The 25340-nt window shown below is 42.5% G+C and overlaps 1 protein-coding gene across 2 annotated transcripts in view; it reads right to left on the bottom strand.

Annotated features, from left to right (window-relative positions):
• Positions 1 to 801: 801 nt before the first annotated feature.
• Positions 802 to 25340, bottom strand: part of tox2 (TOX high mobility group box family member 2) — a 93994-nt gene continuing 69455 nt past the window's right edge. The window contains exons 5-10 of one of the 2 annotated variants that reach the window (XM_061070192.1): positions 13392 to 13661; positions 11735 to 11965; positions 6075 to 6155; positions 2802 to 3206; positions 2569 to 2717; positions 802 to 874 (exon numbers count right to left, since the gene is read on the bottom strand). In XM_061070192.1, coding sequence (XP_060926175.1) covers positions 832 to 874; positions 2569 to 2717; positions 2802 to 3206; positions 6075 to 6155; positions 11735 to 11965; positions 13392 to 13661 — 1179 coding nt within the window. In that variant the 3' untranslated portion in view covers positions 802 to 831. The remainder of the gene's footprint in view (positions 875 to 2568; positions 2718 to 2801; positions 3207 to 6074; positions 6156 to 11734; positions 11966 to 13391; positions 13662 to 25340) is intronic. The other variant, XM_061070193.1, reaches the window with a different exon arrangement.

Below are 25340 nucleotides of genomic sequence, written 5' to 3' on the forward strand. Positions count from 1 at the left end.
CCCCCCCCCCACCCGAGCTTTTTTTCATATTAATTTGCAGGCCCTTAAGCAAAGCTACCATAACATGGAGGCCTGTGCTGAACCTACTAGAAGTTAATATTTCTCTACAGCACAGGGCCCCGGCAAAAAAGAACAGAAGAGGAACAACCTTGCAAGCCAGAAATAAATAAAACAGCAACGACAACAATAACAACAATAAAAAAGGGGGTAAAAAAAAAAAAAAATACAAAAAAATGATTAAAGAAGAAGGAAGAGTCGTTTTTTTTGTTTTTTTTAATTCTTCTCATTCTAATTAAAGCTGCATGTGGCCCCTGAGGGACTGTGAGGGTGACGTAGCAGAGGAGTGCTCAGCGGCCCAGTCTGTGTCGGAGAGAGGGCACAGACACACAACTCACACAGAGGAGGGGTGGGGTGGGTTGGTGGGTAGGGGTGGGGGGGCGTCGCTTAGTAAGTGCTTGGCAAATTGAATACAGCGAGAGGACTGCTAATACATTAAGTGGTACAGACAGTAGTCATCTAGTCAAAAAACTCCGGTCACAAATTCTTCTAGAAACTGAGAAATAAAATAATAATAGTTACATTGACAAATAAAGGTGGTGGTGTGTGATGGTGTCTGGGAGGCAGAATCTGTGTGTGTGTGTGTGTCTGTTTGCGTGTGGGAGTGTGTAATTGTATGTTAAGTGTGCACTGTGTGTGTGTGTATGTTATGCGTGTGCATCAGAGGAGGGGGACAAAGGGGGAGAGGGGGATGGTTGGTGGTGGGTGGGTGGGGAGGGGGGGGGGTGACAGTAGACTCCTCGGTGTCGTATTTGTTGACAGAGATCTTCAGTTTCAGGTGAGGTAGAGTGGCTTGTCCCTGCCTATCATGCTGCCACTGCACAGGGAGACAGAGACGGACACGGGTTAGATTCCAATGAAAAAGGAAAGTTGGCAGAGAAATATTTTTCCCGACTGCTTTTATTTGCAAGAACACAGATTCTAACATGAGCTAGAATTTGGCTCTGTGTAAGTTTGAATACCCGTCTATACTAACACGCCAGGAAACATGTATCACATGACCAACCATACTGGGCATGCGCATCCCATTGTAAACAGGAAAACATGCAGGTCCCACTAGACAGGAATTATTGCCTGAATAAAGCTAATTTCCTACACATGTAAAAAGTTGCATTGTTGAAATACTGAATTTAACTGCACAAAGACTATTCTTCTTATCGCTGTTGTAAAAATTTTATTTTGTTATTGTTCTCAGTTACATGCAGCATCTATTGCACGTCTGTCTGTCCTGGGAGAGGGATCCATCACATGTGGCTCTCTGAGGATTCAACCTTTTTTCTCCCATAATAGGAATTTTTGGTAGTTTTCCGTGACTCTAGTTGAAGGTTAACAACAGAGGAGGTCCCACCTTGTTGAGCCCAATGAGACACATTGTGATTTGTGGATATTGGCTTTACAATTCCAAATTTGATTGATTGACGAGCTTGTAACTGGTTATTCATGGTGTGTTCTACACTGGTAGCCGAGGCAGAGCTGGTTGTTAAGTGGTCATGTGATGGGAGCCTGGTGTTTCAGCAAATTAACCAAAAGACCCAATAAACAAGCTGTGGGTCCTATGTCATCATTTACAAACTTCTCCATTTGTGTCAAGACTGGAAACAGGTCATTTCATTAACTTTTCCGTTTTAGTGGCTTTAAAACCCCGGAGTAGCGTCGACTCCATAGCAGAATTTATGCGTCTTCAAATGAAAACGTGGTCACATGGACGTCGCCTCACTCTGACCGAGCTCTGTTGATGAACAGATCATTTCCAGGTGCTTATATCTTCCAGTGCAGCAGGACGGCTCAGCCTCTGCCAAACCATTTAGTACAATAACGGTGAAAAGTCGTGTAAGGAACATCTGTTTCCTTTTTTTTTCCCAGTGCTGCCTGACAAACACATGACAAGCTCTATTATCTCACCATTACCTCTCCAGCTGTCTCCCCTGTGTCACTGGAGCCCAGCTGACACCTCTCACTGCTTGTGTTGTGGAAGACGTGTGAGAGACTGACATGACAATATATGTTTCTCTCTGAAGGAGTTCCAGGAAGACAAACATATGATTTTTTCTTATGAATTTAACCAGAAAATCTGTTGTGAGTTCAACAATATAAACTATGACTTGATATTTTGGGGCTAAAACGACAGAATTGATTTTCACGAAAATGCAACATCGGAAAAGAAAAAACTCATTCAAGTTTGGTGCAAATTCAGATAAAGTTTTTCACCTGCTCTAACTTTGTGAGAAAGGACATTTCTTTGAAGTTTATACAAATTCTCAAGGAATAGTTCATTGATCTTGTTAAAAAATATTATTTGTGGGAACTGATTTCTATGAGCGTGTAAACTTTGATTGGACTGTTGGGCCTTATCGGAGTTATGCTCTTTATAAATATATTTATTTATAGTACAGTAGATAAAACTTGGTAGTTCTCAGTTCGTTTCTCTCCTCTCGGAGCCGGTGTGAGTCGATGAGTTGCTGTAACAAAGGTTATTGTGGAAAACACAGGATGCAAATAAACCCCACTGACCTGCAGTGGTTGCCACACTCCCGATTGCAGTATTCACCGTCCCAGTCGTGGCCCTGCGGCCCCCCAGGGCCCGGACCAGGACCAGGGGCTCCTGGAGACTGGGAACCACCAATACTCTTCTGATACTCTGACTGGAGGTGGGAGAAACCCTGGAGAGAGACAGAAAGTTAAGCCCAACTCAAAGCATCAGAGAGGTGGTGCAGCAGGAGGCGTGTCTCGGTGTGTTCCTCTACCTGCTGCCCGTGAGGGGGGGAGTGGAGAGAGGCCTGCAGCCCCATCTGGTGAGCGCTGATTGGCTGGGACTGCTGCATGCGGAGGGGCTGGCTGAGGAGCGAGCTCTGGTGCAGGGAGAGCTGCTGGTGGGGGTGGAGGGGGGGGCTGATCTGGAAGGAGGAAGGGGGAGAGGCACTAATGCTGGGCAGCATCTGCGATTGGCTGAGCGTCTGCGACAGGGTGTGGCGGGGGGCGTGTCCTGCGTAGCTCTGCAGGTCGGTGAGGGGGAAGCCCCCGGGCCCCAGGTAGGGTGACGACGGCTGGGGGGGGTGTGGCACGCTGTACAGGGGCGGGTTGGCTGACATCATGTGGGGAGAGCCCTGGCTGGATTGGCCACCTTTGGACTCCACCTGGTCGTTATACGTCTGCACCGGAGAGGAAGATGATTAGACTCAGAGTCACATGACTTTTGCTCTTTAAGGAAAATATTTCTGTTCACACAGTTTTCAGGATCATTGTTGGATTGTTGGATTTATTTATACTTAAAGGGGAAGAATTATTTTGACTTTGACTTCATGTTGTTGGTCATTAGTGTTTCCAATGTATTGCATATTATTGTAAAGTACAGTTCCTACCACCCACCACCACAATCTAAGTATTTTTCTACCATTCTTTGACCTTTTTGTACAGTTTTCTCCTCGTTCTCAGCTGTATATCTCTATCTATGTAAATACACTGAGAGCAATGTGAAACTGGAGTTAAATTCCTTGTCCTTACTTGGCCAATAAAGACCATTCTGATTATTCTGAACTTCAGCAAATTCATTGATCAAAACACAATGTTATTATGAACATGAAAAATAACAAAGAAGTTGTAATAAAAGAAAATAATTCAAATAATGATTGACTTTGTATAAAGGTTGAATTTTTAACTAACTGCAATTTCATTGAGTTTTTATTGAAATGCAGATGTGGATGATTTACGTTGTCTCTTTTTTGTTGTAAATTAGCTGTAGTTTTACACAATCAGATACGATTTATGATGAAAATATTTCATGAGCATCACTGCATCTTTAGCATAGATTTAAAGATTTGTACGGACAGGATCAGGCATGTGACAGCTGATGGGCTGATGGACACTGGATGATAGAACTGCCCCACAGAGCCAACTGCTGCTCCTCCTCATTCCCACAGAGCTGCTCCTCTCAGGGGAGGTTTCAAAACAATATGTCACTGATGCAAAGACAGAGGAGCAGCTGGCACTGGCAAATTCAAATACAGGGACAATCATTTCAATGAATGGCTCCTCTTTCCAAAAAAATTTGTATTTGATATGAAAATGTGTTTTTAAATGTTAGTATTTACTGAGCTGCACATGCTGAGCACTAAACATCGGTTTAATCATTGTCCCACGGTCACTGCTGTTTTTATTCTTTTATTATTATACAGAAAGACCTGTTGATGCCTCACACAGACACACACACACACACACACACACACACACACACACACATTTATTGTCCCCTGCTCTTTCATGAGATGTGTGTGTGTGTGTGTCTGTGTGTGTCTCTGTGTGTGTGTGTGTGTGTGTGTGTGTGTGTGAAATACATCCAGTGTTTCTCATTAACTGTCAGACTGGCTGAGGTGATGTGTGACAGTCTGATGTTTAGTAATGGCTCACATCCATCCCTCCGAACCCCTGAAACAATCGATGGAACAGGATGGAGGGATGGATAGAGCTGAGGGACACACACACTTTTGCCGGGTCAAGTGGAAAATTAAATACTAAAGAAATGATCGGTGGGCGACATATTGAGATAAAAGGACTTCCTATTTGTCAGAGGAACTGTATGAGCAACATCCATGTTTGTTTGAAGACAGTTTACTGAATCTGTTGGATTTAAAACTTTAAGAAAAAACACATTATGCACAATTCTTTGTAATCTAATGAGGACGAGCAGAGTCATGACAGACAGCGATCGCACTTTCGTTTTTTTTTCCTACATCTGTAACACAAACTGACATGCGTCACAAAACAAAAAGGCAACAGGTGCACGCCGAGGATGTGAATCCTTCAAATGATGCTCCAATTACCTCTAATTCCTCCCCCCCCCCCCCAATTCACTTTGAAAAGACTGCTTTATTGGTAATTGAAAGAGAGAGAGAGAGTTGTGGTGAATCATGGGATTCAGGCCTGCATTCGGATTGGTTTGTACTGAATGAGTGGAGCTGGGGCGGGGGGGGAGGAGTGCAGGTTTATTTTTGTGTAAGTTTTATTTGACTGGCAATCTACCAACATATAGTATCAATCAAGTCTCTGTATAGGAGCTCTGACGTGTTTGTGTAATTGCTCCAGTGAAGACAAGAGATGAGAATGGTCTTTTCAGTTGTAAAGTGCGCCTCAGCGAGGAGGCTGATGAATTAACTATTCATGCCTTAATCAAGGTGCTTGTTTTTGGCCCATGAGCAGGAGAGGAAGTGTGGCGCCATGCCGAGGAGGGGGGGGAGGAAGGAGGAACGGCGAGAGGGGCGGAGCTTGGTATATGCTAATGTAATTTAGAGCTGTGTCTTTGCAAAACAATGCAGGAAACTTAGAATCGAAACAGCAGCGATCTCTGTGGAAGAAAAAACCCTCATAGATGTAAGGAGAAGAGTTGTCCGGGCATTGGGCATTTCATATTAGCGCCTGAAGTAAAATAAGACCTTTCACGATGTGAGTGAGGCTCTTACACAAGCTGATAGAAATGCATTAATGTGCTCAACTGGAGCGAACCTGCTGCAAAGAGGGAGCAGTGGGTGTGAGTAAACCTCAGCCAACACATTAGAGGCCCATCAGGGAGGACAGACACACCAGGAGGACAGCAAATGATAGGTAATGTCCACTTCTGCTCTTACACCATGTGCACACTGTTGAGCACGCACGCTAACACGCACACACATGCACAAACACACACACACAGACATGTACTGTTAATTTTTATTTCTCCCCAGGTTGCAAATCGGGTGTGTTTGTGGCCTAATTTTCACTGTTCTCCTCTGAGCACACACACACACCCACACACACACCTACACACACATGCACACACACCCACACACACACCCACACACATGCACACACACCCACACACATGCACACACCCACACACATGCACTCGCAAACATACAAACCTCTCTCTCCATGCAGCAAGTGGACCCTTTTCATGGAATAAGAGTGAGAGGAATTTTCTGTCTAATTTATCATCCCTTATATCGCCGCTGACCCATGTATATCAAAGACGTGACCCCCGCAGTTACCTTGGAAACCAGACTGGCTCTGTAGGCGGCCAGGGCTTTCAGGTACTCCTTCTTTGCAGCCTCTGTTTTCCTCTTGTAGTTCTGCAGGAGAAAAACACAACAACAACAACGATTGATTACAAGGTGATGCCAAAGGCTGAAGCGACCCTGTGGTCGGCGCTGACTGATGTGGATGAGATTTTGGGAGTCACGGTTATGATTGTGTGACCGGACAGGGTGCCCAGCGATGAGAGACATATCGAATGCATTCATTGAGCCGTTATCAAGTCAAGGAGCTTTGACCATCTGCATGACGCTGCTGCATCCGAATGCATCCAAAAATGTCCTGAACGAAAAGCCAGGAAAGCCTGAGCACAATAACCCGAAAATGGAGTTTGAAGTGTTATGGAGCCAAATGAGGAGAGAAAACCTGTTTGTCATTTTGGTGGACTGCTTCTCACTCTGTTGCTCGTCTCTTAATCAGAGCCGATGTCCCAGCAAATCATTCAGACGAGGAAGAAAGAAAGAAAGAAAAAAGAAAGATATAAAAAGAATTCAAAACAGCATCGGCAGAGTGGGAATCTGAAGCCTTCTGAACGAACCTCAAATGATGCGTTAAGACGGGTGATTGGAGTTAATGTCATCACATGTCACTTACTGGCTCTTTATGGATGCCATTGCCTTTTTGATGCAGGGAAAACAAGTCGCAGAAAGTCCACTCTTAAATCGATGAGGAAGACTCAGATCTCAGCTCCTCTCTGGAGCATTTTAATATGAAGGAGAGAGTGTGTGTTTGTGTGTGTGTGTGTGTGTGTGTGTGTGTGTGTGTGTGTGTGTGTGTGTGTGTGTGTGTGTGTGTGTGTGTGTGTGTGTGTGTGTGAGAGTGATTGCAGTGGGTAATTACTGATCCTCAGTGAGAGACAGTCTGTGGTTCCCATGGACGGGGTCATTTCTTTCAAAGAGGTGGGGTAGAATAACCATTAAGCATTCATGCGTAGCTGAATGCACACAGGCCGGCAGCGGCTAACACATGCAGTCAATAAACAAACAGACGTACACACAACAAACACACCAGGATGAAGATGGATGTACAAGCTCAAATAGCTGATGTCCCCTCACTCATCCCTATTTACATCATCATCATTATTACTTCCTTTCCAGGACACAGGCCACATATTTCAGAAGACTTGAATTCAGCCGTCTATACAATTTTTCCAGGAAACACCTATTAGGGAAAGAATTATTGTTAAAAAAAAAAAAAAACACACAACAGAAGTGACGACCTTACCGCTCACCCCTTAAATATTGATAGAGCCGTGGCTGCCTCTTTAATGAACCCCAAACTACTTCAATTTCAAATTAATTTAACGCAGCTAATGAGTCGCGCAACGACGGATACTTTTAAATAAATTACCATGCCTAAGGATGTCTAATTATTCCAAAGTGAGTGGATTCATTAGCAATTGAAGCCGTCATGAGGCTGCAGGTCAGTATGAATTAAAAATAACAAAGCGGCGAGGGGAGAGCATATGCCTCCATCGTAATCCTGACACAGAGGTGTCCCGCCTGAATTAGCCCCTAATTGTACCTTAATGAAATGTTCTTGTTTGATAACCAGTTAATTACAGGAGACAATAACGCCGCACCCCGCCGACACTGAAGGGAGCGATTACCCCCCGACGACCGAGAAGAGACCGAGCAAATGGTGAGAGGAGCAGGAGGAGAGGAAACACACGGGAAGTGTGGAGGGGAGAGGACAAAAGGCGATGAAAGGAAACAAGAGGAGAAGGGAATGAAACCAGAGTCAGGGAAGAACAGGAGGGAGAGAGAGAAAGGGGAGGGGAGTTAAAAGACAGGAATGGATATTGAGAGAAAAGAGGGGGAAAGACAAGAGTGACAGGGAAGGGAGAAAAGGAAAGATGAGAGGAAAGAGGAAGAGAAGAGGACGGAAATATGTGAAATGAAAAAGAGGAAAGGAAAAGGAGGCAACAGTTTCAAAATAAAAAGAAGAAAACAAATATTTGTATGTAAAATGGAGACAAAGCAGCAGAAAACAGTGAAGAACAGACAGTCAGGTCCCGTCGAACAGAAACTAAAACCAAACCTCACTGAACAGTTTAATATCAAAGCAGCGTTTACACAAAGTGACGGCGTTCGTTTACTTCTATCTCTGACCTCTCGCTGATACACAGCAGACTCAATTAAAGCTGAGGGCTCCCCCCCCCCCCCCAAGTCCACGATCAGTGCTTCATACTACTCTCTTAAGAAAAACACAGAATTGATCTTAATCTTGAATAACAAAAACAAGAGAAATGTTCTTTTGTGTTTCTGGGGCGGCTTAAACATGTCGTCACCTTGAGGAATAACACAGCCCAAATAATGCATTGATCTCGCAACAATAAAGCAAAGGCCTATGGGGAATTAAAATAAAGACGGCGTATAGCGCGAAAGCTACGAGAGCGTCTTAATAAAAAAGGGAATATGAACATTAACATGAATACAAAAATCCTGTGTTCTACGGAAGACACGGACGGCACCGGAGAATACACAACGGCACACAGACAGAGAGGGGGGGGGGGGGGGGGGGGGGGGGGCAAAAAACGCACAACAGAAAGAATCTCAGAGAGAACTCCAGTCACAACAATGAGGCGTCTGAACCGATCGTTTCTTAAATAAAATACGGCGATAAAACATTTTGCCTTCAGTGCATTTTTTTTGTGTGAGTTCAGCTGCACGCTGTGTTTGAAGAGTGAACTGCAGGTAATTGGAAACAGGGGCCGAGTCCTAGTTAAAACAAAGCTGTGTATAGGGGAAGGCTTGTGTTTACATTCTGGTGCTCCTGCCCGGCTCCAGAGGGTCTGACTGGGATTCTGCACAACGCACCTCAGAGCTCCTATAGGGATGACGTGAAGGCCAGCGTTGGGGGGTAAAAAGAAAAGGAATAACAGCATCGGCCAGAGCTGGTGGTTGGGGGGGGGGGGATAGACGTTAAAAGCTTTACGTTGTAATTGTTTAAGTAGTTCAACCTTGTCATGGAAAGTTTTGTCTGTCTGTGTCTAAGTGGAACACAAATCTTCAATATTATTAACTTTGAGCAAACAGGCGACCAGCGCTCTGGACCTGTCAGTGGGGGGGGGCAGCGTGGCTTCAGTCAGTGGACCGAGGTCAACATGCCACCAGATCCAATTGTTGATTTGAATATTTTTATTTCATCACATGGGACTGAGAAACAGATTCACAGGTGCTGATCACTTCCTCTTATCAAGCTGTCTACAAAGTAAGTGTACGTAAGTTAACATTCGTATTGCTGCAATGCTTTGTATTGAGCTAAATAACTGAGCTTTTATTTTGAAAAGGTGTGAACTTTGGTCTGAAGATTGCCCATTTCTTAAAAGTTCACAACATGTGGACAATAACGAAGCAAATTCTGTTTTACTTAATGAAAAACATTGACTATATATTCTTCACTGCAAATAAACCAGGTAGGATGAACTCAACGTTTTCTAATTTTGCAACATGTTAATAAAAAGCTCTGCAGACGACCAGCTATAAGTCTATTACCAGACTAATCTTAAACAAAAGCCACAAACTGAAATGTTTCATAAGAATTAAAATGCTACAGCTACATTGGATCCACTCTGTAAATACACAGTTATCAAGTTTATCCATGTTGTGCAGGAGTAAGTGACAGCGCTAGTCACTGACTGAATAATTAGAACAATTACAGCGTTATTGCCCCAGACAGGGAGGTACATTTCATTCCATAATGACATCATTACCTCAAGTTAATTATCTGCCGTGTGAGGTGACACGTTTGATTAAACACATGAGTGCACAAACAAATCAAAAAATTAACCGCGGAACCGCTGGGACAAATAGACAAATTTGTAATGGCGGAGCTGCCCTTCTCTCAGTTTCCTCCTCCGTTCTCAGGTAGAACTGTGAAGGACGAATGCATTTAGGAGAAGAGAGAGAGAGAGAGAGAGAGCGAGAGAGAGAGAGAGAGGGAGAGAGAGAGAGAGAGAGAGAGAGAGAGAGAGAGAGAGAGAGAGAGCACTGCTTCGGTGCAAAATCTAAGTTGAAAAAGACGCCGGGACACGAAGGGTTAAGAAGCACAAACAATAACATTTCAGGAGCAGATGTCCTTGAGGCGAAACCAAGGACAAGGCAATTGCTAATCTTGTATTCCCAGCATGATCAAATCACCAGGCAACAGATATAAATAAAAGGACAGGAAATGAGGAATTCACATTCAAGGGTGTCAGTGGCGAAATGAAGATTCATGGTGAAGAGCCCCGGTGAAGGCGGCAAAAATTAACTGCAAATAAAAGGGACAGACGGCCTCCAAAGTCCGGCGTATAAAGTAGGTTTGCTGGGAGAAAAACACACACACACACACACACACACACACACACACACACACACACACACACACACACGTGGCTGGGGCTGAGGAGAATGGGCTGCACTTTGTCATGGAGACAGGTGCTTTTATTTGACACCCAATAGGCTGCGGCCCGACTGGATATTCTAAAAATATGAGTCTGCGCATGATCACCAGCCTGTCTCATTTCCCATTCATTTCACACCATCACAAACACACAGCCGCCTCTTTGACTTTGTGTGTTGGTGTGCGACGCCGAAATGAAACAGATGATGTGCTTGTTTAAAGCTGCGGTGAAAGAAAGTTGCCGCGGCTCCACAGACACGGGTCAAACTTCGGTAAAATCAAATTGACTTCTGATGGTGTGCTGTCAAATAAATCTACAGCTGATGTAATGTCACGTCTTTCAGTAAATGACTTCTGCTGCGTTTACACAGGCCAGCAACTGATCCTGAACCAGTTTGTTCTGTGGAAGAAATTCATTTAAAACTGAGATGATAAACAACTAACCCATTAAGACCAGATGAGACATACACCTTTAAGATCAGGTGCAACGTTTACATGTTTCTACATTTAGAGACAGATGACATGCCTACGATCATTGATGTAGTAAATTGGGATTCGCCGTAGTTTGTTAGCGGTATTAGCCTGCAACAAAGTTTTTAAAGGAGCATTTCAGACAATGGCTGATGATCATAGCGACAATGCTTCTGCTGACCAGGGATATGTTTGAGAAGGAGGAATATTGGGAACATCTCAGAAACATTGCCAGGCTTATTGTTTTTTTTTATAAATTCCGTTGAGATTAGGAAAATGGCAAAGATTTACAATGGAAAACAAATATTTCAGCTATCATTTAAACGGTTTTTTTTCATCTCCATCTGCTTCAGAGACAAAAAAAAAATAAAAAAAATTGTATAAGTCGTTGTCAACGCTACAGTTTTAGAGGGTTTTTTTTTTGGCGCTTTAGGTCTTAATGGATTATTAGTCAGTCCATCAAAAGAAAATGGATCTCATTGTGTTTTAATAACTGAATAAACCTTTTAATACCTTTTTCAAGCAAAACTACCAAATGTACCCTAATTTCATCTTCTGAAATGGGACGATTTAATCCTGCTCTTTGTCATATATGATAATAAACTGAAAATACTTCAGCAGATCCACTGTTGATGACAATAAATTGTCAAAGCGGTAAATGCATTAAAACCAAATTTCAAGGGCGTCTCTATTCCTGGAATTGATCTGCTACATGAATCTCTTTCACTGTCGATTACAGGATGATAAAAGAGGAACGCACCTGTTTCTGCTCCTCTCCCAGTCCGTCCCACATGGAGGCGACTATCTTGGATACATCGCCGAAGGTGGCGTTGGGATTCTGTCCTTTAATGGCTGCCTGGGTGTCTCTGAAGAACAGAGCGTAGGCGGACACAGGCTTGGTGGGCTCATTGGGATCCTTCTTCTTCTTCTTTTTTTGGGGCTTGGGTTTGGGCTTCATCATCTCTGAAGATGGCCGCTTCTCGCCTGTGATCTGGAAGACCAACACGCAAACACAAAACAGCTTATTGTCACGTGGAGGAACAAGGTCGAACAATTCATCTGCCTTTGGAATGAATAATTGCGTCTGTGATGGATGCTTTCAGCACGGGGTCTGGGTGAAGCATGTAAACTTCATTAAATCCATAATTCAATCTCCCTGCTCGATAGCTGTGTAGTCAGCGTTTGAGTATTGCAGTGATGTTTCACTGACAGTCAGCGACAACAGTTTTTCTTTTCTGCCTCTACTTTGTCAAAAAAATAACATCGGTTATAGTTGAATTTACCGAACCCTTTCAAATCTTTACTTTTCAGTTGTTCAGCAAGTCATAAATTCTGACTCTTCATGCAAAGGGGTGAAAGGAATTTTAAATCGCCTGCTGTATCTGCCCGGGCTTTGATGTGGTCTCCGAATGAATTGGAGAGAGCAAATGGAATTACTTACTGATAGGAGCGATGGTAATCATTTTTATTCACATGCACTGTGAGACGCACAGCAGAGACGTACAGGCTGGAAAATATATTTTTTAAAGTACAGGACCCCCCCCCCCTTCTTGTTAAAGTGTATCACTGCGACCTATCATTTAAATACACAGATGAATATGAAACACTGCGGACGTGGCGGATTAAATTACACACTCATTCACACTCGCCCTGATAGAAATGAAGCAAATCCACAGAGACATCGGTTGTTGGGCAATTTATGAGAACACTTTTACAGATTTACATAGAGCAAATGAAAGTGAACAAGTATCGTTCTCTTCCAATTTAAACGAACGGGTGATTTAAATGAAGCAGTGGTAGGTTACAAACCAAGCTGTGGATAACAAAATTCCACACGACTGCCAACGCCTTGCATCTGCGCTGATGATCGAACTATTAAAATATGTAAAAATGTACATTTCCGACAAATGCATCACGGGATTGTATGTTATGTCCACTCATGTGTGTGCAACTATAGTTATTCATTATATATAATATATACTGTAGTTTGCCAACTAACTTAGAAACATGCATTGGGCTGTGAACAAGTCACAAATGAGTAATTGGAAATTAAATCGGTCTGACAGAGAAATTAACTTGCACAAAAAGAAAAGAGTGAATTTCTGACTCCTAAATTTTGCTTGTTGAATTTAATGTGCTCCTCAGAATAAAGAGAAAAGTAATACAATTCAATGAAATCATCAACTTAATGTCTCGAAGCAATTTTCTTTTCAAATATGACATTGCGCCACAACATTACTTAACGTTCTAACCGCCGGCTCCTGCAGAAATCTTTTAACAAGTCTGAGTTTTTCCAGGGCACCATATAAAGAAGCACGGCTACACCTGCAGTTAACATGCAAACCATCTCAGAAAAGCCCGGCCGAGCCCGCGCCTGCAACTCCACAACTACAAGCCACACGCCACATCATCAGTACCTTCACATGAGGATCAGTCTCCTCTTCCTGATTGGAGCTCGAGGGGGAGGGTGTGGCCGATTTACTTCCGGGAGGTGAGGGCGAGCCGTGAGGCAGCGCACTGCGGCTGACCTGAGAGTTCAGCTGGGACAGGGCTCTCATGGGGTTGGACAGTATCGGAGGTGAGCTGTTTATCAGGGGGTGGTTATGGGCCGGGTTGTAATGAACGCCGCCCGGGTGCTGGTGACGGTGTTGCTGTTGGTGGTGGTGGTGCAAAGCCATCTCCTGCATCTGGGGTGAGAGAAGAACACCAGCTTTACTATCTACTCCTCAGCTCATTGTGATCAAAATAAAAAATAAAAGGTTTGCCAATTAGCCAAATATGCAGTTATTTGAAAGAGGAGATGACATTATTATATTTGACAAAAAGTTGTAAAGCTTATAAAAAACATCTTACAAAAAAATGAGATGAGTTCCAAAGAGGGAAAGATGTCTGCTAGAAACTAGACAGACCAAAAAAAATTCAAGGCCGGTGGTTAGAAAACGTCTCTTTCCTCTCGACACCTTCTTCTCTTCAGACAGTAACAAACACTATATAAGCAGCTTGTGCCAGAGTTTATCAGTTTGGTACCTGAGTTCATCACTGACCTTGGCAGTGGAAGAAAATGGCTATAAAAAAGTAAAAATAAGAAGATACAACATCTCGGGTGAAGCCGACAAACACGTCTCACTGCAACTTCACTTTAGAAACACAACAACCTGCAGTGTTTGCTCCCTAAACGCTAAGAACATCTAGAGAACAAAGTGTTTTCTAAAGTCTCACTTGGGTTTTGTTACGAGACGAAGGCTACGTCCACACTGCAACATTTTTGTTTGAAAATTATCTCCGTCTACATGAGTGTTTTGGCTCAGTCTTAATCAGCGTCGATACTAACACGCCTGAAAACACGTCACGCGACCGATCACGTACACTGGGCATATGCGCGCCGATGTAAACAGGAAGGAATGTGCATGTGACTGGTGACAGGATTTATGGCAGATTGTTCAAATAATGGCTTTAAAACACTGATTAGAAGCAACCGTTTATAGCATGATGGAAAGGTGTGTCAATATTACATAATAATAATGTATACATAATAAAATGTATGATAGAGATGAAGGGAGAAGCAATGACGATCGCAGTGGAGGAGTCATTGACATTAATGGTAGAGTATGTAGGCATATTGTGTATCACGCATTCTTGTTGTAATCAAAGTCCATGATCCGTGATCAGGATCCAGCATCACATCAAGTGGTTTTGAGTGTAAACGTCATACTTTCCAAACATCTCAGTTTCCGCTCATCCAAACTAAAACACAGCCCTGGAGATTTCAAACTAAAATGGGACCTGAAACGTTTCTGCTCAGGAAGATTCCATGTGAAATGAGTGAAATGACCTGGAATAATCGAAGTGGCAGATGTGATGAGAGCTGGTCAAATTCTCCTAATGCTGAGGAAAGGTGCGTCAGTGCTTCCTGTCTTATTTTCCTTTAGCATATGATATTTGACTTGACAATCCTTTATAAAGGAGACGCTGCAGAACAACAGCTCCTTTTGGCAGCAACACTTACACTGACGCTTCATGGCAGAGACACATGTCAATGTAAAAATAACATTTTTTGCTTATTTGAGAATTCAGTTTTCAAATCCCTGCCAAATTGGCAATAAGAACAAGTTAAATCCTCAATTGAGGAGCTATAAGTCATGTTTCTATATTAACGATAGATCACATGACTGCACTATAGTTGTCTATATAGATCTGCTTACAGCTCTATCATCTTTTTTTGTTCGTAAGATTTTTTCCTCAGCTTCCGTATGAGACTTCAGGGAAACGTTATCTTGAGACAACTCCTGCATTTAACACAGAGGCTCATCACCACTTAACTAAAATGATATATTTTCAATGAAGCTGACTGTTACAGCAAAAAGGTACGATGTGCAACGTCTATTGATTTCGTCTAAAAGTGGAAGAAAACATCAGCTCCTGCTTCTGAAAATGAATTTCTGTTTAGAGGCCTGCAGGAATCTGCAGCACCTGATAGAGCAATCATTGAATCTATGGTATTGATCAGGAACCCTATCAACCCCTTTGCAGATATATGTTATTCTCGCCATGTGCGAAGGAGAGAAATTGGAATTTACCGCTGTGTTAAAAAACACAGAAACCAAACTGGTGCTCGCAGATGGAGACTGACCCTCGCACGGAGAACATCCTTCAGACTGATTACAGAATCCCACTCTCGCCGCTTTTAGCAGCCGTATAAGATCTTCAATAATAACCACATCAAAAGCTTTTCTCCAAGATTCATCAGGATACAACATGAGCGCAGACCAAAGGATGCTTTTAATGCCGGCATAAATGGGAATGTTTGGCAATTTACAGATCAGAAAGTGATGAACTAGCATTTGTTAGCTCTTTTAAACATTTATGAGTTAAATAATACATTACACATTAGTGCCTCGCAAAAAAAAAAATTTGAAAGGGCCCGAGCATATGAGGTCTTGATAAACACAAGTAGAGGTTCAGAGATGAAGGCTCGGCTCTCTAATCATAATTGGTCCCAGTAGATTCCTAGAATAAAAATGCACAACAAAGTAATGTTGTACGAGGCTCTGGCCTGCTTTGAAAACTCATAATATTCACACGACATTATATTCTGTGCCTCAGCAGCTGCTCACAAAAGCCTGCCATGAACAAAGGCATTCCTTTTTGCATTTCAAATAACCAACGCTGTAACCTCCCCCATCCGCAGCTATCTCCAACCTCCAATCAAATTTCAAAACACCATGGCTGTACTTCTCAAAACATGAGGAAACAGCTCCAGCAGAAAACCCAGCGGTAAGACGGCAAAAAGAAATATAAGAGAGGAGAGAAAAACGAGAAAGGGGAAAGAGGAAAAAAAATAGAAAATCCATTAATTTTCCATTTTCCATGGACTTGCTCTTTAAGGGCCCTCTCCTCACAAACCAAGAAGCATTGAAAAAGCAATTAATCAAACATGAATGGCCTATCATAGATATAGCCGGCGCATTTCCATAGCAACAGCCTCCAGGCAAAATCGTCACCTTTTAATCTGAGCCACAACATGTTTAATATAAACAAGAGGGAGACATGCACAGAAGCCGAGTTCATCAGGCGGAAGGTGCCACGCCACCAGTGCATTGTGGGTACTGGGTTGTCGGGGATAACATGGATAACAAAAGCCTTCAATTATTTAAGCTCCTATTACTAATTGATTTGAGACGTATATTGTCGCCTATATATCGTTTATAGCAATTCATCTCTGGAAGAAAATGAAGGCGGAGATGAAGAGGGTGAGGGGCAAACATTTTTTACAGGATTGTTGATTTGTTTTTGTATCTTTTTGTATTTTTCTGCTGTTATTTATGTTCATATTTCATCATTAGAGTTTTCTCTCCCAACTAACCAAGAGGTTTGTTTTCAGAATACATAATATAGAACTCAACCTAAACTTAGATTTATTCAAGTCAATATTTAACTTATATTAACAATAAACTATTATTACATTTATGGTATGAGTCAAAAGCTGAAAGTGTTGCATTAACTAACAAACTGTAAAAAGACACATAAACGCAAGCACAAAGAAATTAAATCGTTAATAATATTCATTCAAAGGTCCCTTTTTTCAAGAAACATTTCCCAGAATGCATTGAGTTGCTGCGTTCACCTGAGAGAGACAGAGGGAGCAGGAAGTTATCACCGAGCGCCATCAGGTCCTGATCTAAATAAAGCCAGAGCGACAGACTGCTGAACAAATATTATGAAATGATGTGACAAAGGTTGCTGGTTGCCATAGGTACAGTATGCTAATGCCTAATGGAATCATCCAACGGGCCGGTCAAGGGGGGGGGGGGGGGTATAGTCCCTGCTCTCACACTGGAGACAATTTCCTGGTACAGCTACAGACCAAAAGCTACCAACATGAGCAATGCAGTGGCCTTAACTTAAATATTTAGATTATTCCTAAAGTTTGGATTCTGAGATCTCTTGGGAAATCGTCCTTCATTTTGAGCTGTTTGTTGTAAAGTCCCCTGAGAGTCAAGTCCCTGCAAACACAGTAGGAGAAGCAAAAAGAGGATAGGAATGGAGAGAGCGAAAAGAAGAAAAGAGAAAGATATAAAAAAAAAAAATATATGTCCCACTTGACTTTCGTACCAAAATTCATCTCCAAAGTTAGCGAGGAGACAGTAAGATATTGCTTTGGGGTGATGAGCAGCCGGGCGCACCTAAACTGTGATGTAAAGCCAGGAAACTCGGTGTGAACGTGTTCCACTGCCACCGCTACGCCTGTCGTGTTTGTATTCACATCTTGTACATCATAGTCAAATGGGAGTCAAATAACAAAGGCTTTCCAATTATGTGCAGCACATTGTGCGCGAGATGGAATATCACAAAGCCATTGTTCCCCTGCTCCTGCTGACCTTACCTTTGAAATGGTTTCACGGCCGCTCCAATTGCCTGCACCATTTGATTTAGCTAAGGGGATTTGACCACCAGCACAGAGATGAGAGGAGGGGAGAAGAGAGAGAGAGCCCCCTGCAGCACATGCTACCAGGAGAGAGAGAGAGAGAGGAGAGATTCATACCAGAGGAGGGTGAAAACAGCTAACCTTGCTTTGTCCTCACGATGATTATAGAAGAGTGGCATCTGTTTCATCATTTCAATAAGCAGCTTGATTGCTATGCAAAGCTTTATTGCACCGGCATCATAATAAAAAGCATCTCTCCACGATAATCAATAACCGTTGTGTTCCTGTTTGGACTTATTAGCCCCATCTGGAATAAATCTTCAGCGTTTTGTCAATTCTTTAAATTCAGAGTCGGCCTCAGAACTGGAGTCAATAGTTCAAAATGGAAATGGAAACTAAAATTTACTTGGTAGCGATGGAGTATATTCTTTTCCCACTCAGCGTTGCATGATCTCATCCAGTATTTACCATCACCTGCTGATGTGTTTCACTCCCCCCCCCCCCCCCCCCCCTGCCCTCTCTCAGTACACGGGGATCAATCGCTCCTGTGAGTTTTAAGACTTTCCCCTCTCTCCCCGCTCGCTGCTTGACTGGAACCATCTTGTTTAGAGTGATGGCTCACTCACACAGGTTCACGGCTGCTATTGTAAAATCACCCAGCGTTTAATTGAAACAAATGACTATAATAATAGAACATTATCCCTGCAGGCACCCAGCCATGACAGCTTTAATTAGAGGCGCGTACAAGACTGATCCTTCAAAAGCGCCGCCGTGGTAAACACGCCTTTAGGGGGGGGGCGGCCCTCAAAGCTACTTCTCATTCACCCCGAGGGCAGAGTACTAACAACGGCGTTCCTCAAAGAGCCTTCGAGCCCTCACCCTTCGCTCCCCTTCCTCTCTCTCCCTGTCGCTGTCTCTCTCACTCTCTCTCTCTCTTTTCTCTGTCCCTTCAACCATGTCTTTGGTTTATCAAGCTTATATATACCCAGGAGGGTCATTTACACAAGCTGAGGGGAATTAATAAGAGAGTGGATTTATGAATCACACGCTACTTAAGTATGAAAGCAGAGGCAAAGAGCTGCCACTGCCTACTTGTGACATCAGACAGATGCTACACGCAGAGATATGATGGGCAGCGGAGGGCCTGCATGTTTGAGTGTGTTGAGAATTTTTGGTTTTTTTTAAAGATGACTTAATTTGATGTAATGCAATGAGACAAGGGGACTTTGATTCAGATATAATGTGACGCTGGGATCCAGGTGTAGTTTCAGCCAAGTGAATTTAGCGACGCAGTATTAAAACCTCATTTTGTTTATAAGCTTGGCAGTCGCTCCGTGTTGCTGAAACAAGACACGATCAGGTCACTTTCAATCGGTCCAATTACACGCTCGTCAAAAACACAACAACACAAAAAGCTAAATGGCTGCTCTTGCACCTCCAGCGCTGAACTGTGATCAAGTAATTAATCTGGCAGAAAAACAGCAATACCTTACAGAGCAGCAGCGGCAGCAGGAGGAAATAATTATGAGTCTCGACAGAAACTTTCAAAGAGAGAAAAGGCAATTTATTCTCACAACGTCGAAAGTGTTGAAATGGACTTTAACACTACATCTCTACATCTCTCAACGCCAAACCGACTCTGAGCCAACGCATCTGACATTTTCATAAAATGCAGAAAACTATGACTTTCAACTTGTGCCATACATAATTTAGAATACACACACACACACACACACACACACACACACACACACATATCCGCAGACATACCGAAACAAAGTCATAACAAAAGTTAGAGCAAAAAAGGTCAAATTTTATTATAGAGACCCTTTTCCTGGAATTTCCCTCCTGTAGTTTGTACATTATGTGGCTTTATATTATTATTATTAGGATTATTAGGATTATTATGTTTCTATTGTTGTTCAACGATAGCTGGGAGCGTTTGCACAAAGAAGCTCATGTTCCCGGTTGTGATTTGTAACGTACGGCACCACCCTGAACGCCTCTCCCAGTGAATCTGTGGCAGCAACAAGGCAGTGGTTGATTTGCAGATAGTAATGTCATGATGTCCCCCTCGGCACCAGCCTCCATGTTCCTCATTACTGCTAATGTCAGAACCTACTTTGCTTTTATTTTCTCTCTCTGTCTCTCTCTCTCTCTTCCCCTCTATTTATCTCCCCACCACTTCAGTTCTCTCTCTTGTTCCTCTTCCCTTTCTATTCTTTCTCTCTCTCTTTTCTCTTGTTCTCCCCCTTACTGTCTCCCCCCTCTCTCTCTCTCTCGCTCGCTCTCTCTGCCCGGGCGTGTCTCTGAGCTCACCTCACAAAGCACGGCGTCAGAGAATCAGAGACTCGCCTGACATGACATGCAGGAGACGGTTGTGAGGAGCGGGGGGGACACACAATCTTGACAGCAGAAGGCACGGCTCCTCTGCTCCCACTAATGAGACTCCTGACTGCCGTGTCAAACCCACTTTGTGTATATATGCGTGCGCGTGTGTCTGTGTGTGTGCGGGTGCGACCGTGCACCCACACAACAACAACAACAAAAACATGAATGTAGATGCAGAAATAATGAACACAACAACAAGAAAGAGCACACACATGAAAAAAAAGCTGCACTGTGCTGTATGTGCTGTGTGAGGTCATGACGAGGGGATTTGCATGTGTCCGGAGAAAAGACTTCACACTTTTCTGAGAGAAACTTATCTTCACTGTATTCTGCAGCAGCTTTAAACAGTCGTCACTTAACAAACAAATGAATGTGTGTAGATTTGTATCCAGCAAACGGTTTGGTAATGTCTCCGTGAGGTAGTTGGAGGCTCATTATTTCAGTTTCTTTTGCTGATGTTGAAATAATAACCTGGCTTTTTAAAAAGAGAATGAAACAAGTGAACAGGTTTTTACCAGAATGTATTGTACAGCTGTGTCTACTACACTGCAAGATGAGTGCAAGCGTCTACATTTATTGTCCAGTAAAGTCTTGTTGTAACAAGGAAAGATCAGAAAATATGAATAAATAATAATAAATAAACTTACTTTGTGTATTTGCTGAGATGTTTGACCCGGCACTCTTTTCAATTCTAATATCGAACTCAAACTGACGTTCATCTAATAATATCTGTAGCGCCTGAGCAATATGGATTTTTGCGGCGGATATCTATCAATACAAAATTGGCAATGATTCCTAAGAGGTTGTTATCAAACCTTTATGAGGACAAATGTAATGTAAATAACAAGAAAACACAAATAAAACTAAATAACATAGAAAATAAATATCAAATGTTCCTGTTTTTCTGTCTTGTTTAATCTGTAAAACATAAGTTTTCATATCGGCAAACATAAACGCTGATATGTGTGTGAGAGCCTCATATCTGCTGTATATTTTTATCAGCCAACTGATAATGCAACGGGCTCTAAATCTCTATAAACGTCATTCTCATTAGCAGGAACTGCTACGGACGCAGCCTGTGAATTCTGCCTGCAGCTTACGTCTCTCTGTCTCGGACGGTCGCAGCATTACATGAATTCACAAAGTGTTTTAATCACCCTGGCTCAAGCCTTTCTTGTGCACGTTGGCAGGCGCGGGGGGGGGGGTTATGTTGAACCGGTGGCTGGCGGCAGAGCAGGGAAGACGTCCCTGAGTGAGATGATATGGGACGGCTCCACCACCGCCACCAGGGCCAAATATTCCTGGTGGTGAAAGCAGAATGAGCTGATGGATGGTTGAGATAGGGCACAGTGCAATATGGACACGATTTCATGGCATGATAAATCTCAGCAGGGGCCCCTGGCTAAGTGTAATATGAAATCCCTTATCAATGGATCTGCTTCATATCACTGTGTATGTGCTGCAGATGAATCTGCCTTTGTTTCTTTTGCCTCTGTTCTGTGCTTGAATGCCAGAGTTGATCACATCTACATTATGGAGGAGGACGATGACAACAACACGTGTGTGATAACACAACTCAGTTGTTTCTGAAATATGACGTGATAAATTATCTAAATTGAAAATTGTCACAGTAGAGATCCTCTTCTGTTACCTGTGATCAGGGTGATAAGCAACGTTATTAGAAAAGGTTTTTGTTCTGCTCTCCCCGCTGCACAAACTGTCCCGTACACAAAGCAAGTTTAAATTACACCTGCAATAGAAATGAAATGCAATTTGTCTCACGGAGCCGTTCTCTTTAAAGTTCAGTGCTTGTGTTATTAACACCGTCTCTTTAGGATTTCCGATTAAAAAGAGAGAAATTAAATCGGCACCTTATCCTCTGATTAGCTTAATCTGATAGGTTAATTGACTTTATCGAGGTGGAGAAGAGAGATGAGCTGCCATCAGGCTGAAATAAAAATCCCCCTAAAATGGTGAAATTGGAAATATAACCTACATTTCCTTTAAGATATTTCTTAATGTACAACTACAGTTTCATATCACATTGCCGGAGAAATAAGGCACTTTCTCCCAGGAGATGAGAAAAGAATTGAATTTTTCCTTATCGGTCATCTATTTTTCCACAGAATGCTATTACTTGCTGCCTGCCGTTGCTAAGCAACAGGAAATATTAATAGGACCTTTTATTAGCTAGGCTATACCAGTGGAGTACTAAAATGAGGAAGTGGAAAACATGAATGTGTTACATAAATCTCTGAGCCTTTCAGGGTTTGCACAAGTCTCTGTTTGTCCAGTGATTTATGGCTGTGATGGTTCATTTATGGGAGAGGGAGGTGTGAAATGCCAAAATGGAACATTAGCCCAGGGGACAATTTGAAAATAAATAATCACAAAAAAGTGAAAGAGGGGGAAGCAGTTGAAAGAACAGCCCTCCCTTTTCTCTCCTGCAGATTTCAAGAGGCTATCAAACAAGGCATTGATCATTCAAAATCATCTGTGCCTGCATCAACATTGGAATAACTAATACAAGCCCCATTCTATCACTGGGCTTGTTGAACTGTGTTAAAAAGCGACAGACATTCCATCATTTCCCTCAGACGCTCTAATCCTTTTTAAAAATGACTGAAAATGAAGGTCTTTCAAAGGAGAAATAGGTTTTCTTCATCTGAATGAAAAGTGTAGAATAAGACGAAGCCCCAAAGAGCAGAGAGTCTTTAAAGGCAAAGGTAAGAGCAATTTAAAGTCCATATTGGAAAAGTCCAAACACATTTAATTACAATATTTCAGAACACTCACTTGATAACAGTCTGCTTGATATAATATTCATCCTTCAGACTTAATATTAGGTCCAAGATTTTTCTCTACAAATGCATCCCTGTATCCTCTTATCCACCTCTTCTCTCTCTCCTCCATGTTTATACAAAAACCAGCAGGTGTACAGTATGAGATAATACGTTTGCTAAGACCCTCCATCAGAAGGAGAACACATTAAAACACACCTCTGCTCTCTTATCATTAATTCACCAAAGCTTGTCTGTGACAAGTTCAGTTGACATTGCAGCTCATATTTCATTCACACAGGCTTGAAGAGCGAGCACCTGCCAGGAGCTGTTAATACCTCGTGGGGGAAAATAAAGGAGAGAAAAGAGAAACGCAGGCATCCACGCAACTTAACATGACAATCAGGGAGGGATTAATACCTGATAATTAACCTCAACAACTGGAGATAAAGAGCTGGTGAGGAAATTCCTCCGTTTAAACGTTGCAACAAAAGAAATTAAGAGTATGAATTTGAATATGAATACAGCTGGCACATCTTCAGGGTGCCACGACCCTCATTCATAGTGAACTGACCCTTCCTCAGGCAGATTCCCATCGTGTGTTCTAGAGACATAACAAATAATACCTGTGAGTTTGATGGAGCCCAGGCTGCACATGGCTCTTTCTGCTAATGCACAGCCTCTATGCATAACAACCCCCGGCTTATGATACATTCATCATCTGTTACATATTCAAAACATCTCACTACAGCCAGTTATGATGATCGCTAATCGTTAAGTTCCACGCACCATTGACGAACATGAAAAAAATAAATATACGTAATCAAAGATAATTTATTCCAGTTGCAGGCTCAGTTCACGTGAATGTTAAAGACCCCATAATTGAATATGGAGCCCTTCTGTTCAAAATGCACAGCAGATGCAAAGTGTGGAGCTCATAAATATATCTATACATTCGCTAATTCAATATTCTGTCACTAGGTAAGTTTTAGTGCAAACAAAGATGCAACATACAACAATGAGGACACTATGCTTGGGAGTCCAGAGCAGAGATGGGTATCTGTCTGGGCTGTATTGATAAGATCAATGCAACCTGAGCACGGCTATTAAATGTCTAATGTGTTTTGGAACTTGTAGATGCTATGACAGTGCGGGCATTAACAGAGAGAGAGGGAAAGGGAGAGGGAGAGAGAGGGAGAGAGAGAGAGAGAGAGAGAGAAAGAGAGAGAGAGAGAGAGAGAGAGAGAGCGAGAGAGAGAGAGAGAGAGAGAGAGAGAGAGAGAGAGAGAGAGAGAGAGAGAGAGAAAGAGATGCCTTGCCAAGTGCAACAGAGCGTCAGAGAAAAGAGCTCTCTGAAAGATATCAGGTTCGGCCAGAAGGGGCTTCAGTCCACAATACAATGCACATCAGCAAGTATGAATTGAAAAGAAAAATTTAAAGAGAACATAGAATTATGTTTTTTTAGGTTTTCAAAGTCAACGGAGGAGAGAGAAATCAAAAAACACACAAAAAATAGAAACCTGGTTGGAAAATTAAAGGTCCCCTATTTTAGAAAGCAAGATTTCCACATCTTATTTTATTAGAAACCCGGGCTGGGTCTTACAAATATAGTGAAAGTATCAGAGCTCTTAATCAACAGCGAAGTGCACACAGCCTGTATTCAGAAACTGTGTCTTAAATAAGCTCTCAGGGCTTCCGTAGATTTGTGATGTCACCACGATACAGGCACCGCCCACCCCATGTCTCTGGTTTGGCCTTCATCTGGTAGGTAACATGTTAAGAAATTCTTTCCCTTGCCTAGAATGTTTTTTTCAACCTATTTGTTCAAAAGATAATCAGTACATTGGGATCGTAGGCAAAGAAAATAAGTCCCATGAACCACTGACTCAAAAACTGTCCTGATTGGAGATTTCCTGCTGATCGATTCATTGATTCAGTATTTTCTGTGCAGTAAAAGCCTAATACAGCTTCTTTTAGTTCTCCGTGCCACAGTCCTCCAGTGTTGTCCAGGAACTGTGCATTCCACATACACCATGGTGCTGCTATAAATACCGACAAGAAAAGCAAATATAAACGGATCTGTGGCTGGAAACAGTCCCACTATTTATTCCTGTTTCAGCCACGTTTGGCATCTGCAGCTGGTTTAGTTATTTACTGAGCATATTCTGTAATGACTCTGCTTTTAGACAAGTTTCCAATGATGAGGGATGAACTCAGAAGTTGTCATTAGTAAAAGTAAAAGTCGTATTAAAATTTGTACCTGATTGGCC

The sequence above is a fragment of the Limanda limanda genome, chromosome 4 (genome assembly GCF_963576545.1).
Source record: "Limanda limanda chromosome 4, fLimLim1.1, whole genome shotgun sequence".
NCBI classification, from domain to species: Eukaryota; Metazoa; Chordata; class Actinopteri; order Pleuronectiformes; family Pleuronectidae; genus Limanda; species Limanda limanda.